At 40.4% G+C, this 19,480-nt stretch overlaps 1 protein-coding gene across 3 annotated transcripts in view; it reads right to left on the bottom strand.

The window, feature by feature from the left end:
- The window catches only part of EBF1 (EBF transcription factor 1), a 263,841-nt gene that overhangs the window by 73,907 nt on the left and 170,454 nt on the right, over positions 1-19,480 (bottom strand). For 2 of the 3 annotated variants that reach the window (XM_058815593.1, XM_058815592.1), the window contains exon 8: positions 12,690-12,831. In XM_058815593.1, coding sequence (XP_058671576.1) covers positions 12,690-12,831 — 142 coding nt within the window. The remainder of the gene's footprint in view (positions 1-12,689; positions 12,832-19,480) is intronic. The other variant, XM_058815594.1, reaches the window with a different exon arrangement.

Genomic DNA, 19,480 nt, shown 5'->3' on the forward strand with positions numbered 1-19,480 from the left:
CTGGCTTTAAGCTCAAATTTTTGCATTCATCATTTTTGCCCCAGAATTGCAGGACTTTCAATTTGAGTCAGCCATGAGGAAACTGCTGCATGTGGCTCTGGCCAAGCATCGCTAAACTAGTGCCTGCCCCTCAGCTTCAGCACTCCCTGTGCTCTTGAGCAGCTCAGGTGCTCAGGGATGCACAGACTGGGTCAGGAGGAAAACCAGACATCCAAGAATATTGCACAGGGCCTTTCAAGTCTTGGCATCACCTCCAGCTGCACAACAGGGGATGGGTTTGCTCAGACCTCAACACCAAAGCAGTGACTGCTCTGCTCCCCCAGGGATGCACAAACATATTTTGACCCCCAAGTGAGATAAATGTTTTACCACAAGCCCCCAGATTAATGCACCTCTATTCCTTCAGCCCTTCCTCCACCCCATGGTGCCACTTGCAGAGGAACATGAACATTGTGTGAAAGCCAAAGGCAATAAATACCATGCAGGGGACTGAGCTGTGACACATGGATGGGATTGCTGTATCTGAGTATGGGCTCCAAAATTTTGTTAATCAAACAGTGAAAAAAAAATTTTATCTGCCTTTCCCACTGCAATTTCAATGCCTTTCCACCATCAACTTCCCTTATGAAGTTATGGAGCCCAGTTAAGTCACTATGACTACTTTAAAAACAATAGGCATGTCCAGAAAGGAGACTGCATCTGCTTAAGTGCACTGAAGTTTAAAAATAGTTGTACTGATGCAATTTCTGGGAGAGGATGGAGGCAACCTTGCAAATGGAAGCCCATAATGAATACTATAAATCAGCCCTAAAAGTTTGTCAAAACAAACACTTCTGCACAGTTCTGATACTCCAAAGCATACTTAATTTAACTGACTGGTTCTTCATGATCCAGCAAAGAATTTTATATTTGCTAAATGTTAACCCTGTGCTTTACTGCGTTGCTAAACCTCAACTCAACAGAAGGGCAGGTGGGTACAATTTCAAAATTCCGAGTTTGTTTTACCACCGACCCTGGTCCTGTTTCCTCATTTTCATTTTCCATCTGTACCTTAATAAAACAGTAAATCTTTCATAGTAGATCTCCCTAGAGTCACAGCACAGGACTAGACAAAATCTTGTAAGGTGCAACAGGCTCAGCATCCAGAGCACAACAGGCTGAGCCTTGATGCTCCAACACCCACTGGTACATTATGGCCACACTGGCAAGGTTCAGTTAGTGATACACAGAAACTATTCTAGGTGAAACATAGAATTCAATCTAAATCTAAATTCTCACTGCCAAACTAAATACTAGTATCAATTACATTTTTATTATATCTTTCACTATCACAAAGAAAAAAACAGAACCCCACATCCCTCAAATTAATCCCCCCCAACTACATTACACAGCACAACAATCAGAAATTCACCTGAGTTGGATTCTACAGGAAACAAAGAATTTATTTTCTTGAAAAAAACAAGATCCAACTAATATAATTTTCAGCTGGGGTCTCTTTGTTCAACAGAACTGAGAAAGCCTGCCCACAACAGAGAGCTCACAGTAATCGTCTTTCAGAAACAAGAACAACCCGTGCAGAAACACAAAGCAGTTCTGCCAGGGACAGGGAGTGCCTGCAATCCAGTTTCTTCAAGGGAAATTCAAGTACCCTAAGAGTTCTTATTCCTCATCTGATTTCTCTCACAAATCACAGGCTCTCTAATGCAATTTCTGGAGTCTGAGAATCATAAAGTCAAATATGAACAAGTCTAGTGGAAAATCTGTGACGCTAATCTTGGCCTACGTTGTACTTTTAACAGGCACTGAATTTGTGCACCGGATTATCCAGATGGCCATACAGGAATCATCCTGATAGGATTAAACCTTTGTGCTGAACTCTGCTCCATCTGTTCTGGGAGCTTTGCCTATCGCTATCGGAATACGAATGCTCAGCCTAGGGCCAACACCACGACTGAAAGCACCCGTTTGCCACACACACACACACATGTACATGTGCACACACAGCTCCCCAAGTGCTTCATTAGTAATGTGAGATGAAGTTACCCCAAAGTTTACCACTAAAGAAACATATTGGTTTTATTACTTGTTTGAAGAACAAAGCGCGCTATATCTAAATTCAAACAAAAGAGCGTTTTTGTTGTTGTTCTGGGACTTGTTCAATTCGTTAAACCATAATACTGCCATAAATTTATAGATGAAGGCATGACTAAACATAAAGCAGCAAGGCTCTTCATCTTTGAAATCTATTAGTGTATGAGGATGTATGACACAGTCGCACTTTGAAGATGTCATGGTTAAATATTTCAGATTAAAAAACAGCCAGCAACAAAACACATGCGTGCACTCAGCACTGGTAGCTGCTCTTTGCAGCTCGATCTAGTCACAGCCCAAGAACAGAAAAGTAATAATCAGTCCCAGCAAAAGCAAAGCTTATTCCCATTAATGTTTCTTTCTGCTTTTATTATCTATTAACGACAGTCTCCTGCATTCATTGTTGCAGCCTGCCAGATGCAGCAAAGATCCATATTCATCATGTGCAAAAATTGTGCTCAGGCTGTCTCTGACAGGTTTCATAGAGCTGCCAATGGAGGGACCAAGGTCTGATGCATGGCCTCAGGTTTTCAGGCCCTGGGCCAAGGGGAAAGGTAGGGAATCTGACTTTTCTGCAGGAAAAGCATCCCAGTGATCAGAGGGTTTAGCTAAATTTCTGTTCTGGCCAGAAATACTCAGAAAACTAATGAATATCTAGGATGGAAAGAGTGGATATGCAATTATTATTATTATTATTATTATTATTATTATTATTATTATTATTATTATTATTATTATTATTATTATTTTATAATTTATAACAATAGTAATAATAATAATTTTATTATTGTTATTAGATTCAGCAATGCAATATAACCCTCAGCCCCTGTTTGTGATGGCAGTGGGACAGAGATGGAGGAAACATAACCTGCACTGCATTTCAAGCAGCAGCCTCGACTGCATTGCACAGACTGAGAACCCCTTGTCTCTGCTGTGCTGTGTCTCTCAGACTGTTCCTTCCTCTGTTCTTTGTGCTGCTCCAAGTGCAGGGTCAGGCACCCCCTCCCAGCCATTTAGGCTTTACTTGCAAAAACATAAGCATAAAATTATATTTATAGTTCACTGTATTTGTCCAGCAATGACACCACATAAACCCAGCACGCTGAAAATCTGAGTGAATACTTTGGACTCGAGCCTACAAATGCTTAGAGAAGTTGTTCTTTCAATGTCTCTGATAAAGTCATGCTAGGTTTTTATTTATTTATTTAGGGCTGCATTCAGACCACCTACCTCAGGCATTGCAGCCTGTCAAACGTCAGATTCCAGCTCTGGCTGGGTGAGTCAGCCTGCCTGAATTAGGATCCTCTTTCCTCTATACAATAAGCAGAAATGGGAAGACACCTCTGCAAGCCTGGAGACCCAGGGAGTTCCGTGCTGGCTCAGGAAAGTACCAAGGGATCTCGGCAAGACGATAGCATAGGTAGGGAGCAGCCAGAAGCAACCTCATAAAAAATATTTGGCAGCTGATATTGAGCAGGCACCTGACTCTGGGCTTTCCTGCAGGCACCTCTGCTCAGGCTCAGGGCTGAAGGAGGAGGCAGCACTCACTGTCACCTTCAGGGTCGCAATCCCAGGAAAAGAGTAATTTTCCCCAAAGGGCCCCTAATCACAGTAGCTTTACCTTTCAGTGTCTCAGAGAGCCAAACATCATCAGAAATATTTCTTTCACCCCCTCTTTTTCTCCTCAAACGGCCCAGGGAGTTGAGCCATGCTTTCACCTGAACGTCCTGCAGGAAAGTGCTGTGACCTCAAACCCCAACCAATGCACTAATGCTGTGGCTGGAAAGATGAGCAGTGCTGTGGTCAGGCAGAATTTGCTCCAAGTGCTGGCCTTCCCTCTGGGCATGGATCAGGTAACACCAAACCTATGAATTCCATATGCAAGCCCAGGTTTTCAGGGAACAGCAACACGAGCTGTCTGTTCAGCCTCCAGCAGCAGGGAGAGATCCAGCACTCTGCTGCCATTTCACAACTCAGGAGGGACTTCTGTGGGAAAAGCACTTTGCTTTTTCATGGGATAGATACTCAACCTCTGAGAAAGCTGCTACAAAACCATAATGATATGGTATTAACCAAACATAATTAATTCTGAACTTCCTTATGCTCCCAGTGCTAACAGGCACTTCAAGGGCAGTACAGCAAACAGCACACAGGTTCCTGTAGCACCCAAGACCAGATTTTTGGAAGCATCCACCAATCCAGTGGTTCCAGTAAGTAACTAATGGAATTTTCAAAGTACCTCACAGACAGATAGAAATTCTGTAGCCAGAGTTGTAAGAATCGCACTAAGCAGCTACCTGAAGCTGTAGGCACCTTAGTGCTTCATGAGTTTTGCTTTAGGTCCAAGAATTCTCCCAGAAAAATTCTTTTGGGATACCTATACTCTTGGATGGCCATTTGTCTCACAAAAAATGGATCAGAAGTTTAGAAAATCACAAATATTCACATCATGAAGGGTGGTATCTCTTTAAGCATTTCACTGTGGCCATTGTACCATTAACTTACACATCAAATGTTTGAATTACTTTTGTGAAATAATCCTAAACTTCTAAATTTCAGACAAGTTTTTCATAAAACTTTATTCCTGATCTTTTTAATAAACTTCCTAAGCCTATTCGCTTTGCTCAGTGAGGTCATAAACCAGCACTGCTTATATTACAGTCACTTTCACGCTAAGGATTTGTTTTGTCACAAAGAGAACTATAAATTCATGGAATGAAGGTGGAAAGCAGAAAGGACCAATTGTGACACACAAAGCTTTCTGGTTATGCTCAGCAAACAGTTTGGACTAGGATTTTAAAAACCACTTTATGAAGTTGTACTACTGGCTTTAATGAAAGCACACTTTTTGCAATGCCGTGCGCTCCCAAAAAATCCTGTAATCTGGATTTGGGCCAAACACAAAGCCTTTCTTCATTCCAATATTAATTATTAGTAGCTTATTTTTTATTCTTTGCTACTAAACATTAATAACTTTCAAGTAGCAAACCAGATTAGAATAACAACTCCAAGCATCCCACCCTGGTGGGCTCCATTTTCTGCATCAGTGTCCTGCTTTATGCTATTAACGCATTTCCTTGCATGTGGAGGAGCCTTGTCAAATACTCATTTTTCTGGGGAAACACTTGGCAGACAGAGACTTGAATGCTCACTACAATCCTCTCTCAGTTCAGTGACAAGATGAGTTCATTATTCGTGAAGTTTTCTAAACTGAATATTCTAAATGACAGATTTGTGGAAAATTTTCACCTAACCAAACCTTCCATCTTGTCTTTGTAAAATTGAGGTGTTTCCCATTCCCAATTTTCTCTTCTCAATTAAATGTGACCCTAAATCTCTGATAAGTGACTGTCAGGGGAAAATCCTTTCTAACTGTGGCAATTGGAGTATTCAAATTTGGCTTTTCAGAAGATATTTCCATGGACATTATGTAACAGCAATCCTTTCATTAATGAGTATCATTAATGAAACACCTCAAATGGTATCTCCTAAGGCTCCTGCAGAAATGTTAACACAAATATGTTATACAGTAATGTTTAAAAACCAAAAAAAACCCCACAAACTCAAACACCAATTCATGCAATAGCTACACTCTGATGGCAGAACCGAAATTCTCGCATCTCCTTGCCTAAACTAGTCATTAAAAATCCATTTTCATTGTTTAAATCTTGTTTTCATTTAGCCTCAAACTAAAAATAAATTTTGAAAGATCGGAATTATTACAGCCAGTTATTCCAATCTTTTGAGTACCTCTCCATAATGGATGATTTATGATTTATGATTTATGACCCAGACAAATAGAAACAAAAGATTTTCTGCTTTTTGTTTGGCATGACTGGCTGTGAAAAGGGCAGCCCCACCTACCCACACACCCAGTTCTTGTGCAATTCTCAGTAATATTCAAGGAGGAATAAAGGATCTGGGCCTGCAAACAGCGACTCTGCTCTGGTGAAGATTAAAAAAAAAACCATCAGCAAAATTCAGTGGGGCACTATTTAGTTAACACAGTTTTGGTTGCCTAAATTTGAGATGCACAAATCCTAGCTCTGCCATGTTTTGCTGATCTGATGTAAATTCAACATTTCACTCCTGAAAAGACCCTTTTGATCATCCAGCCTGACATCTCTAATCCTAGAACCCATCAGAGAACCTCAGCCTCAACCATGTGAGGAATTACTCAAACCTTAACCTCCCCCTGACCTGCCATACATTTTTTGGGAAAATACCAAGTCCTTACTCAACATTTACAACAGAGAACTTGATACAGTACCGGAAGCTTACCTCACTGCCTCCCAGAGTTAAAATCTTGTTAAGATCATCATGAGCCTTTATCTACCAATTCTCTCAAGTAAAGCATCTTAATTCTCTGGCCATGTTTTGTTTCTTCGGAGGGACAGACGCTCCCACTCCACCCAAGTTCACATTCTGAACTAATCCATCCCTGGCGCTCTCACTTGAATTAGAAATTCCATCTGATTATGAGAAAAAACTTTGTTTTGGGGGTAACAGAGCACTGGACCAGGCTGCCCAGAGAGGTTGTGGAGTCTCCGTCCCTGGAGATGTTCAAAACCTGACTGGAGGGGATCCTGTGCAACCTGCTCCAGGCAAACATGATTTAGCAGGGGGTTGGACTGGATGGTCTCTAGAGTCCCTCCCAGCCCCAACCATTCCCTCATTTTGTGGAACAGAATAAGTCCACAGGGCAGTGAAAAGGTTAATATTATACACTCAGTGAGGTCAAACTCCAAGAACACATAACAAGCCATTATGTTAAAAATTGCCTGAATTTATGAGTCACTGCATTTATGAAGGAACCGATATGAAAAAGACAACTTGGCAAAAATAAAGAAAATTATTTCCAGCTTGAAGTTTTGCAATCCTTCAGTATATCAAGGCTCACTTACTGTTATTACTATCCATGTTGTGCAATGCTCTGAAAGTCACATTTTTTTCCCCTGTGTATGCATAGAGATGTCCAACAACCCAAGGTATTCTTCCCTCATAGAAAATAAATTAGAAAGCAGACATAACTCAGAATAACATACAAGATCCCCTCAAGTAGAGTGGTAGAATCCTAATATTTTTTTTTCAATATTTCCCTTCTAAATAATAAATCAAGCCCACTGCATTTCTCTATATGGAATGATATGATGCAGAAAAACCTTGTGTGTTTATATTTTTCATATAATCACAAAATCATTCTTAAGCTCAGCACTAAACTATAACAGGTGCTTCCACCCATGGGTGAAGCAAGTCAAACTTTAGCATTTCTTTGTTTAAACCTGGCCAGTTTTTTAATGCAATAGTCCCTAACTCTGATGCACAACATGAACCTATACCAACTAAGGGTAAAATATATCAAGTTTTGAAGCTTAACCCATCTCAAATTGTTAAAATTTTTGCTTCAGTCAGTGTTCTGTCTTGGAGTAACAATTTCATCAACTAGCACAGAGATAGACACCACCAAGAAATTGAGGGATAAAATGGTTAAAATGGAGCTGATCAGGTCATCCTCTTCACAACTCTACACAATGCCCAAAATTTAGTGATTAGAGTTGGGCCAGAGCCACTTAGGGCACAGGAAGAAGGTCACGGAGTCAGATTTCTGAGCATCTTTCAGGAATCATCCACCATGTGCAACAGAATTCACAGTATTCAATGTCTGTCCTCAACAATTCTGTTACAGGCAGACTAGAAATGAGACCTAAGGGCAATCAGTTTCAAAGTTTTATTTTAAATATTATCGTCTCAAAGTCATTTATAAGGTGAGGGATTTTTTTTTTCCTCTTTTTAATAATCCAAACAGAAAATACCTGATTCACTAAGGCACAGCCTAGCAATCAGTTTTGCTTTCAAATCTGAGGACTCAGTGGAAAATCTTAGATTGTGCAGTAACTGTGAACTCTTAAATGGCCCAGGATGGGCAGGATTGGCAAGAAAAACTCTTTAAATGCCCCACTGCTGACAAGAGGATCTGGCTGTCATGTGCAGCTGAGGCACAGCCACTACTGCTTTTTATTTCTTGTAGGAGGTTTTGCACCTGCAGACAAACGGTTGGAGTCACTCATTGCTGCCATGAGCTAAAACAACATTGTAAAAGCTTGGCTGTCTTGTGTACCACAATGAAGTGATCAAATCACCCAGCCTTGCACTATCCTTCCCAGTTTAAGGCAACCAGTGGTAATGGTTTCACTACATAATGACTTGTTTTAGATATAAACACACAGAGATTTATGCATATTTCATATTAAAATACCAGCAGGACGTTGCTTTGGAAATCGTGGTTATCTCCACTTCCACCTGCAAACTCTGATATCACATCTAATAATTTGTTTCTATTTCTACCCTGCACCTTTCATCTGCTGCTGCTGTTTAGCTGACTCAGAACCAAATCATCAGCAAACCTCACCATCACCTAATTCTTCAGTGCTCTCCCATGGAGGAGGAAGGAAAAGAAAAAAGAAATAAAACTGTCCCTTTAAAAACCCAAGCATTTAAGCTGCTTGTCAGTCGTCTTCCTGACAAGGCCACTTGAATGTATTCAGGAATATTTGCATAAATGCTCACAGTGAGTTCACCCAGGCAGCTAGTGCTAATGGTACATAAAGTAATTTAGTCACTTCTCTTAGGCATCCTGTCAGGGTGATAAGCACCCCCTCTTTGCCTTGTTGCATATTAGATCATTAGATAATAAAGTGTTAGAGCATGCAAACTGACAGGGTCTCAGGGACTATCATTTTTCGAGGGCATTGCATTCTGCCAGCAAGGAAAAATAATAGAGAAACTGATGCTGCAATTGGTTTTACATTCTTGTAAAGACATTCAAAAGATTTGGGGAAAAAAAAGAATTTTTACTTTGCAATGATATGAATTTTAACTGGAAACTTTGCAGTGGATTTATTGCTGGTAAACTTGAAAAGAGTTGTTGCAAGCCCTGCCAGAACTCTCCCCTTCCATAAGTTTATCACTTAAATTTCATTGGGAAGATTTTGCTTTTAAAATTGACACCCTGGGATGAACTCCAAGCTGAAATATATCCTACTGTTGGAGCCTGTTGGCTCTTGACTATACATCTTACTATATATATAATTTGGAAAGGTCAACCACACCGGCTTTCTGGTTTACCAGAAATATAAAACCAGTGAGGATCCAACTATTTGTGAATGAAAAAGTGATAATTATTGAAAACCACAGATTACTGTGGCTTACCCTATTTATACCACACAGAGATGGATGAAATAATAATTGGCCTCTGCCAGCTATTACTTTTAAAATATAGATATATTTATTTGAAAGATTAGCTGCTTAACCCACTGGCTTCAAGGGGGCAGCATGTGGACACAAAACCAAGATCTGGGGTTCTGGTTATATTCAGAGAAATGAGCTACAAAAAAACCCCTTTTTGGTGGGGTTTTACTTTACTGACTGAAAAGTCTGACAAGCAAGATATAAATAAAGATGTGTTGGATGTCCCAAAAATAATTCAGACTACCTGTTAATGAGATGGTGAAACCCAAATGTGGAGACACCAGGCTCCTGAGTGGCTTAGGAGGTGCAGCTTTCTTTCCAGCTTTTTGGCCCCCAAAGTATCTTTTAGGTGTCACATAAACTGTACCTCCATGTTTCAGAACAGCAAACACAAGGTTGTAAGGAAAAATAAGCTGGATATTGTCCAGGTAAACTCAACAACCAGCACATCTTTCTACATCCTGTCTCTCCTTTCCCCAGCCCTCACAGTCAGGCATTCATCTCTATTGCCATCAGGAATTTGTGTTAAGAAGCTAAACGTCTGGAAAAGTCCACAGGAATACATTTGGTCAATGGTATATTATAGTCAGATCCCAGATTTTACAAACCTGTGATGAGCAGTTGCTCACCAGAGCAATGAACCAGAGACAAACCATGACTACATTCCCTTCCTATGCCTGCTCATGGATACAGCTCAGGTCAATCTGTCCTTCCCCGAGGGAGGCAGAAAAGATGGGGAGAGGAGAGGCAAACAAACTGCCTCTGATGCTATCCAAAATAAAAATTCCAAAAACTGGAGAAAAATAATACATTTTGTGACTCAAAGTGAAAACAAAAAATTATTTCAGTGGAGGAAACTGTCATCTGTTCCAATGGGTCTTGTCCAAAATTCAATAGCATTAAACCTTTTTCTTTCTTTGTATTTAGTAAAGTAATATCATAACAACTGGATTTTCAAATTTTTTTTCCTGTTTCTTGGACTCACATGTTCAGAGAATTCCTGGAGAGTTGGACAGAAGGATTTGGGTTAAAAAGAAAGGCTCCACCAAGCCTTTGGGAAGGGAACAATTTTGTAGTGTGAAGGTTGCTATTCAAAAGTAAGAATTTACTAGCAGTTGCTTTATGAGGTTGCTTGAGAGGTGCCTGAGAAAGCAGATTAGAAAAATCACCTTTCCCACAAAATGTACACATGGAGATATTTTGCAGATGTTGACTTTTAATATCAGCACAGTAACTCAGGTGTGTGCAGCTACGTAAGCAGAGAATTATCTTTTTTTTGTTGTTGCTTTTTGCCAACAGAATCCCTCAGGTTGTAGGAGTGGGAACGACAGCTGTGGTAAAATGAGATACCACGGTGCATGAGAATAAGGGCATTTATGTAAGAGAAATTAAGTACTGCCTCAACCAAAAGCATGCACTGAGAAGACTGCAATGGGGAAAAAGGAAAAAAAATATGGCAACTACTTTAGTAGGAATATAAGAAAAAAAAAAAAAAGAGTGTTTTTTTAAGACTAGACTCAATGGAAAGATTACAAAGTTGAACAGAAAGAAGTTTCCCTTTGTAATGCCTTCTGCTAATTAATAAAGACAGAGTTCATACATTCCTTATAAATTTCAGTAAAAATTATGACAGTGGTTTGTTTATTAAATTAGGTTGTTGGCAGGATGAAAAAAAATTCTATAACATGAATTATGGCTGAAAATGGCTCGTAGCCTACATAAAAAAGTTAGAGCTAAATAAATACAGATGTAAGTTATGTTTATATAATGAGAAACGCTGCTGAGCTAAGAATTTTAGGTTAGTAAGTGTGAACTACAGACCCGATTCTGCAAACACTTATCAATACCCTCAGCTTCTCTGACACAAGAAGCCTCATTGATCCCAACAGGACCATATGTGAGCATAATCTTAAATATATGCATAAGTGCTTGCAGGACTGATGCCTGAAAGCATAAACAGAATAGAAAAGTATTTCCACAGGAATCCACTGAGCAGTAGAAACCCACACATTTTCCCATTTCTCAGCATTAATAATTTCTTTTAACGTATCTAGTTAACATTTCTCTGAGTGGCATTTGCTTTCCCAGAGAAATTTTCATCTGGTTTCTTCAAACTCTTTGGAAAAATCTATTTAATTATTCATCAGATCCTTGGCAAATATTTGTGAAACAAACCAGCATAAAGGACTGGTGCCTTCTACACTCAGCTACTTCAATGGCAGCTGAGGGTACACATCTCTTAGAGGGAGCAAGCACCTATTGAATTTAGGATTACAAACAGCTTTGAAGACAAAGAGCTATTCTACCAAGCTGGAACAGGGAGAGGGGAGTGAAATGCCCTCTGTTTTTGTTTTGTTTTTCAGCAGTAGTCATCAACTTTGAGGACAAAGAGCAAAACAAAACATTAATCAAATCCAGATTTTTCAAAGTACATTTGCACTCAACAACTCCCATTTTAAGCACCTACAGTCACCAGCAGATGTTCCCTTCCAGGACCAGCTGACCTTACAGAAGAGATTACTATCCCCAGGCTGCTTCCAGCCACGTGCCCCCATCCCACCCTTGCTGGAGTTTACTGTGCTTCCAGAAAAGCCAAATTGCCTTGCACCATTTCTCCTTCAATCATTTCAGCAACAAGCCATATTGGCAAAGAGTGATTATTTAAATGGTTTAATTCAAATGAACTTCATTGGCCTGGAGGAGACCAGAGAGCAAGCACACAACCATCCTAGCTGGCATGTCCATGGTGAAGAATAGCCTGGAGCAGGGAAGGGAGACAAACAGCTGTGGGAAAAGCAATGTCCTCAGCTGGCACAGCTGGAGCCAGAAAAGAACATTCATCTATGGCTTAAGTAAGCAGATGGATTTCCAAAAGGGCTCTGCTTTCATTTAGGGCAATTCAAAGGAACAGAAGAATCTCCTAGACAGCTCAGCACCCTATAGATAGAAGAAATGCAATCCAAAATTTGGGTGCTGAGCTCTTCAGAAAATGTGCAACATCCTTTAGATGCACAGTCAAAAATCAGGGCAGTCTGGAAAAAAAAAATCAGACTCCAATTTTGGGTACTGAATAAATGCAACCAACATTAAAAAAAAAATCACCCCACTTCACTGGCACACAGGACAACCTCTGCACCCATGTTTGCTTACTTGTTTGTCATTTCACTACATTTAGAGCTGACCTACTTGAAAAATTCCCCTTTTGGTCTGGAGGCCAGTCCCTTTCAAATGTCTGGTCCCAGAGATAATAAACGCTTACAGGACAATTTTGAAAGCAGCAGCCAGAGACACAAACCAAATAAATTCACATTAAAAGTAGCAATGCCAACCAATGAAAATGATTTGCCTACCATGTTCCAGATAAGAAGGCGTACCTTCCGAGGGATCGAGTCTTCGAGCTCTCCGCCCATGCTTGGAATTGTTGTGCACAAACATATTGTCTGACACTGCCAGCACATGGCCATCAACGTTGACTGTCGTAGACACCACGACCTGCAAGCACAAGAGCAAGATGGAGGAAAATTTGGATAAATCCGTGTGTTTTTTAAAAAGTGCGGAGTGTAATAAACTCAGTTAAATAAATAACAGCTGGGAGCTGTAGAAAATTGCAAAGCTATTTCACATAATAACTGGTGCTTATGCTGTACAAATCTAACAAGAGGCGCTATTGATGAGTGGGTCTTTGGCATCGAAAGCTTTTGATGCAGTTTTAAGTCAAATTGCAGAGTTTGTAGCTGCGTGGCAGACAGCACACTGTTAACCATCATTTTAACAAGAGGATCTTTATTAAGTATTTTTTTCCCCTATATACAAGGGCAGCTGTGTTTCACCCTAAATTATCCTTCAGTTTCCACGCTGAAGTAGATAGAGATGTTGACATTGCAAATGAGAATCGATTCAGAATAAAAGAAAACAAAAGTGTATTTTGTGAAGTTGTAACAAGAGTTGCTGCCTGCGTTGCCCCCACCCTTCTCTGCTGCTCTCCCCTCCGCAAAGTCACTGCAGGTTGTTGGATTTGCCCAAATTTCTCCCGAGCTCTATCTTAAGGAGTATGTATAGGCATGTTTGTGTGCACACACACATATGCTTGACAGTGGGGTCTTGATCTGGAGAACACAACCCTATTCATCCCGTGTTAGAATTATTTGTATTTCTCAACTTATCTCAATGTCAACACCTGGGATTTGATTTGAGGCGAGGTGAGAGAGACACAGCAGGACTGCCCTGGAGGAAGGATTAGACACTTCTGCTGCCCAGAGCTGCCCAGGGCAGGAGAGAAGCCAGCCCAGCAGGGGCAAACAGGTAAATGATGGGTCCAGAGTAGAAGACTCAGCTTCTCCAAGGTGTCCAGAGGGACTGCTCAACCCTGAGGCTCCAAAAGGAAATCCCTGTCCAGGCAGTGGGCCCGTGAGCCATGAAATGTCATGGAGAAACAAGTCTCTTGCAGAGCTGTGAGCTCATCACACCACGTCTCCATTCAGACCAAGCAGTCTCAGCCTCCCCAGCTTTCCTTCAGCCACCCCTCCCACAGCCTTTTCCCAGCAAAATGTGGCATTCCCAGGGTTTTACCCCAGCCAAAGATCTGGCCTTCAGCTGGCTGCTGGTTTGCCAGGAGCACGCGTCGCCTTCGAGAACTTTGACTAAAACAATAAGAAGAAATGACCTACACTTCTCCTTACATTAAACAGGGAAAGGGATTAAAGACTGAAACCCAGAGAGATATGTTTATTCATGCGACCTCTTACAACCAAATATAATAATTGTCTGTTAATTGCAGTTTCAGCTCCCACCTCATGCTTCGACATGTGAAACAGCAATCAGCAGCTCCTGTTTAATCCACCTATTATGTTGACTAATTAACTTTGCTCGACAGTTTATTTCTTCCTCCATTATCAGCCCCTGTCAGCCGCAAGCACAGTGCCGCAAAGGGGGACCTCAGCCCTTTTGATTGATCACCGATAGATTGACATGCAGATTAATTTAATTAGAATCACCTCACTTGAGAAATGAAAGACAATGGCAAGGGGGCTAATAGATCTGCTCTTATAATGAGGCAAGCCTCCAGAGCCACGGCAGAGGATTTCTGATTTATTTTGCTGAATTCCCCAGTCGCTCTGAAAGGCTCTTGCTTTAATTGTTCTTGGTTTTGAGAGGCTTTAGCCTCTGAAGAGGTGAAATGCTTTACAAGGATTGGCAAACATTGCTTCAACTCTCTCAGGAAGCTGCTGCCTCTCAAAGTTGGTCAAATGGGGACACTTAAAGGATCGCTTACAACTATTCAATTTCATCACTTGAATTGGAACTAAAAAAAAAAAAATAGAGTGAAAGGAAAAATTTTCTACCTATTTCTGGCCCCCCAATTAAAATACTCAAAAAGTAAGCAAAGCCACTAAACTGCCCAGAGGAGATCCTGAAGTCTTTCTCTGGAAAAAGCAGAATACAAAAGAGAATATTTTATATCTAAAAGATCCTAACCCTATCCCTCAGAATGGCATTCCAAGCAATAGGCTTTTATGTGTGTTTTAAGTGAAAGATATTAAAATACAGAATAAATGATTCAAGAGCTCCTACAGATGGAAATTTGGGAAAAAGAAAGCACCAAATACTACAGATAAGTTTTCCTGAAATCAAACTAAGGAGAGAAAAAAAACCAAGCCCTATATATAAAATTCCAAAAGGGATTTCAAAAGTAATTTATCCATTGAATTCCTGAGGGGTAGAATAAAGTTTATGATATTTTCAATAAAATATGATCTTATAGTAAGTGGCTCGGGGTTTGCAATCTTATTTGTGCACTTGCAACCATTGTAAATTCTTTGCAAGTGGGATTTTGAGCCAAATCCTTGGCACTGCCTGTCACAGCTCCATGATTTATGCCAGCTCCTTATCTTCTTTTAGGGGTCTGATTAGATATGTATGAAAATTAACAAAACTACAATTAATAACAATGGCTACAAGAGGAAATATTTTCCCCAATTCTAAAACCCTATAGGTACACACAGACTTCATGCTGAAGCTGATCAAACCTGGGCTGAAACCAAACCTTTTAACATTTTTAGAAATGGGATTCCAGAAAAATAATGAGCCAAGAGTAGTAACAGTAAGGTAGTTCTGAAAGGTGTGAAAATCCTGTATCTAAGTAGCTGCTGCTATACATGCAACTTTCTAGGTAAGAACTTGAGGAAACAATCCTGTTGAAGTTTTATGTGAGTAAAGCTACATTTAATTTCCCCCTCCTCAGATTTTCAAAACTGTTGATGCAACGTATTTTGAATTACTTAGCAATACCTTCCTACCTCTCTCCTGAACAGTTTGATTTACTATGAAGAGACCACATTGGTGTGGTTCTTTGGTGTCGTTAGCAGCAGAAACTATAAATGGAATCCCCAAGTGAAACTGTTTCCAGTCTCAGGAAATGCAGAAAAAAAAACCTCTTATGTGTCTGTTTGGAAAAAAAAAAAGATTATTCATAGCACACCTGTAAGAAGCAACAGGCTCTTGCTGCTCAATTCTTTAAATGAAAATTCTCATTAATAGAGGAACACTGAGTGCACATTGCACCAAGGAAATATTAATGCCTCTAATTATTAATAGTAAAAAATGTACCTCAAATATTGTGTGCCACAGTTACCTACTTGGATTGCTGCAGAGCACTTACATACTTACAAGTTCTACTCATATTTTTTAATCTAAAAAAATACTACACTCTCCTCATTTTGATTTTGAAACGACTGGGATATGTTCAAGTTAAAGCACATGCTAAAACTAATTTGTGGAGAAATCATAAAATTAGGGGGAGGGGACAGCCAGAGTACATGTGGAATGGGCACCAAGGCATCCTAAAACACAGACTGTAGCAAGAGGGAAAGGCACACTACAGTTTAATAAATGATTAATGAGGTGCTGACACATTAATGTAAGCACAGGGACAACCAGGTCTGCCAAATCTCAAACCTTTCCAAATTTTGTCAACAAAACACAGTTTTAATTTGAGACAGGCAAACACGGAAAATGATTTTGAGCTTTAGCTTTAGCCCTTCACAGATTTTGAATTTAAATCCTGTATCAACACCAGGGGAGACAGAGGTATGAAAGAAACACATGGGTTTACAACTTTCTTCAATGAAATTGGCGCTATTCAATGCAGTAACATATCCCAGCTCTGTGGATTATTCTGCCTGCCATTAAATAGCTCAGTTTGTGAATACTTTGGAGTTTAGATTTTTTTTTTCTTTAAATATTCAGAGACCAGGAGCCTGGAGATCAAGCTATTTATCCACGTTTAGCACTCGGCCTGTTTATTTGGTATAGTACCTCACCTAATATATCAAAATTAAGCATTGCACAACTCCTGATTTTTAACCACAGCCCATTAAGCTATGCTCACTGATTAAGACATAGCATTTTCCTTGTGCTTTCAATTTTCTCCAGTGTATGGTGAAGGACCTGATATTTCTGCAATATCCCCAATAGCAAAGGCAGAGAAAATCTAGCTAGGAAAATTTCCCAGTTTGAAGTGTGTCCTAAGTGTTAAATATGTAACTCCAGTGCTTGCCACTCTTCTGAAAGCTATAAATGGCTCGAGCACATCTTTATTTTCATCACCACTTGGTGACCTCTTCCCACAATGTGTTGACTTCTTTATTCTAGTAGCTAAAAATCACTCTCCATTTAACAAGACACTTCAAAAGGTGCCTAACTAAGAGCACATAAGTACAATACATTCTGTAATTTTGCTCACGTGCTCAAGGACAGGCCAGGCACTTAATTACCTTGTTGAATTGGGCCATAGCTCTCACTGCTATTTTTCAGTCTCTTCTTCTTTTTTTTTTTTTTTTGCCTTTCCCTTCTCTGGGGATGGAGCCTTGCATGTCCAAATTCCATTATCTGGGATTCATGAAGCATCATCTCTGTCTCTTATGCAAATTTGCAATAAGACACAAGTGGCTTCAATTCAAACATGAGTGGCAGCATCCCATGGAGGCAAACGAGCAGCCTCTGCTGCAGGAGAGGCTGTGGTAGCAGAATCAAACAGCATGGCAATCTCTAAGTGACTTTCAAGGTTTTCATAATAAGTGAACGTTTGGGGTTTCGTTCAGTGACACAGCCTGAAAAGTTTCCTCTAAATTAAAACTTGACATGTGTCAGTTTACAAGCAGTTGTGCTAAAACAAGAACAACAAGACAGCTAGGGCGCCTGGGTTTCATTAATTACAATAACATACAAAGCTGTTTAGGTTGTATGAATGAGTTTTTAGTTCTGAAAAATCAAATCTAGGCAGAATTCAGTCATGACACCATCTACTTAGTAGCAGTATTATTATTACCACTAACTGAGGCACTACAGCTCATCCCACCAAGGATGATGACTTATTGTGATGAAGAATTCGCAACCAGATTGAGCAGCTGCTCTGGAGGGTTTCTGGGATAAAAAGGCAAGGTTGGGCAAAGGTGATAATACACAAGAGCACCAAATGTTTTGTGCAATTGGGCTGATGAAACATGGAGATGAAATTATTTTCTCAAGGGCAAGCAGGAGTGTGAAACACAGCTGAAGTACTGTGCAGTACTTGACTTCTCCTCCCTGACTGTCTCCTTGTGCTAATAGAGACACAACAAACACAGCCAGGGCCAGCACTGCTCCAGCACACACACTCTGCTGGCACTCCATACCACTCCACTTGTCACATGCCTGGACATCTCAAACATGCAGAGAAATTTATTTCCTTCCAGGCCCACAACAGCTTTTATGTTAGACTTATCACACTCCTACATTTGCAAGCAAAGTTCAGGATAAAACCTCCTAATTAATTTCTGATTGTGAGCCTGAATCAACACACACTCTGCCTCCTCCCTGTACTTTCTTAAAATGTCTTATATCAGATGATAATCAGACAATTCCATGCTACATGGGGAAAAACACCCCAAACCAAATCTAAAATCTACTAAGAAAGGAAATTTTCTACAGGACTGGTCCTTAGAAAGTGCAGGACTCGTGTCCTTGGCCTTCCACTGATTCTCTCATCAAAACCATAATCTGTGTTCTAAGAACTTCCAGCAACTTTTGGGGAATGACGAATGACAGACCAAAAGTTGGAAATATCTCTTGGCAGCTTCAAAGTCCAGCACAAGTAGGGGAATGAAGGAAGGGAATGTCTCCATTTTTATGTGTATAAAATGAGTATGGTACCATCTGAAAGTATCTGGAAATACCTTATCCTTATGGTATTTAACCAGAACTGTGACATTGCTATTGGAGACCTTGTAAGTCACTGGTAACAATTCAAATGCAGCTGACAGCAAACACAGGGGCACAGATTTCATTTGGTTCCTACACAACACTGCCTCAAAACCCAGGAGCACCATAGCATTGAGATACTACATGTACACTTGGTCCCTTTCACCCAAAGAAATGATAAATGAAGTTTGGACTCTGCAGAGCCCAGCTGTTTTATTTTAAGAAGTCTATTGCTAAAAGACCAACAAATTCAAAATTAAAAAAAAAAGAAAGAAAAGGGAAGAAACAAAAGCAGTTATTGTAAAACAATAAGGCTGGGCACTGAAGAGAATGCTGCGAGCTTCAATGCCACCCTGTATGAGAGTAGGAGTGGTTCACTCGGCTGAAAGTGATTAATTTCTTGAAAATGCTGAGGTCACGCTAATTGACATGACCTGTGTAATTAAGCAGTCTCTGTTTACACACGGAAAGCTCAACTGCTGTGAAGCTGGGTTTGTATGACAGAATGTCTTTACAAGTCAAGAGATCAACAACCTTTCCTATGTCCTACCTCCCCGCCGACACAGCTCCTGATTGCTGCTCTGAGGAACGCGCACAGGCATTTCCATATGAAAATCAGCCTGGAGCCTGGGCGAGCACAGCCCCAGCAGAGTGTACATGTTGTGAAGCAAGCTCTGACTTGGGGCCCCAGGGGTGACTGCTCGGACTAAAGCCCCGTGCTGGTGAGAGTCCTTTTCCCACATTCTCTTTCTGTGATAATGCCCTCTGGAATCACAGGAGAATCGTGACAGAGGGAGGAGTGTGGGGTGAGAAGCTGAGGGCTCTGCCATGCTAATACTGGCTTTTACACTGATTCATTTAATCCCTGTGGCCACATCTCCTCATTTCTGCACTTCCCTGCTCA

Source organism: Ammospiza caudacuta, chromosome 16 (genome assembly GCF_027887145.1).
Source record: "Ammospiza caudacuta isolate bAmmCau1 chromosome 16, bAmmCau1.pri, whole genome shotgun sequence".
Lineage (NCBI taxonomy): Eukaryota > Metazoa > Chordata > Aves > Passeriformes > Passerellidae > Ammospiza > Ammospiza caudacuta.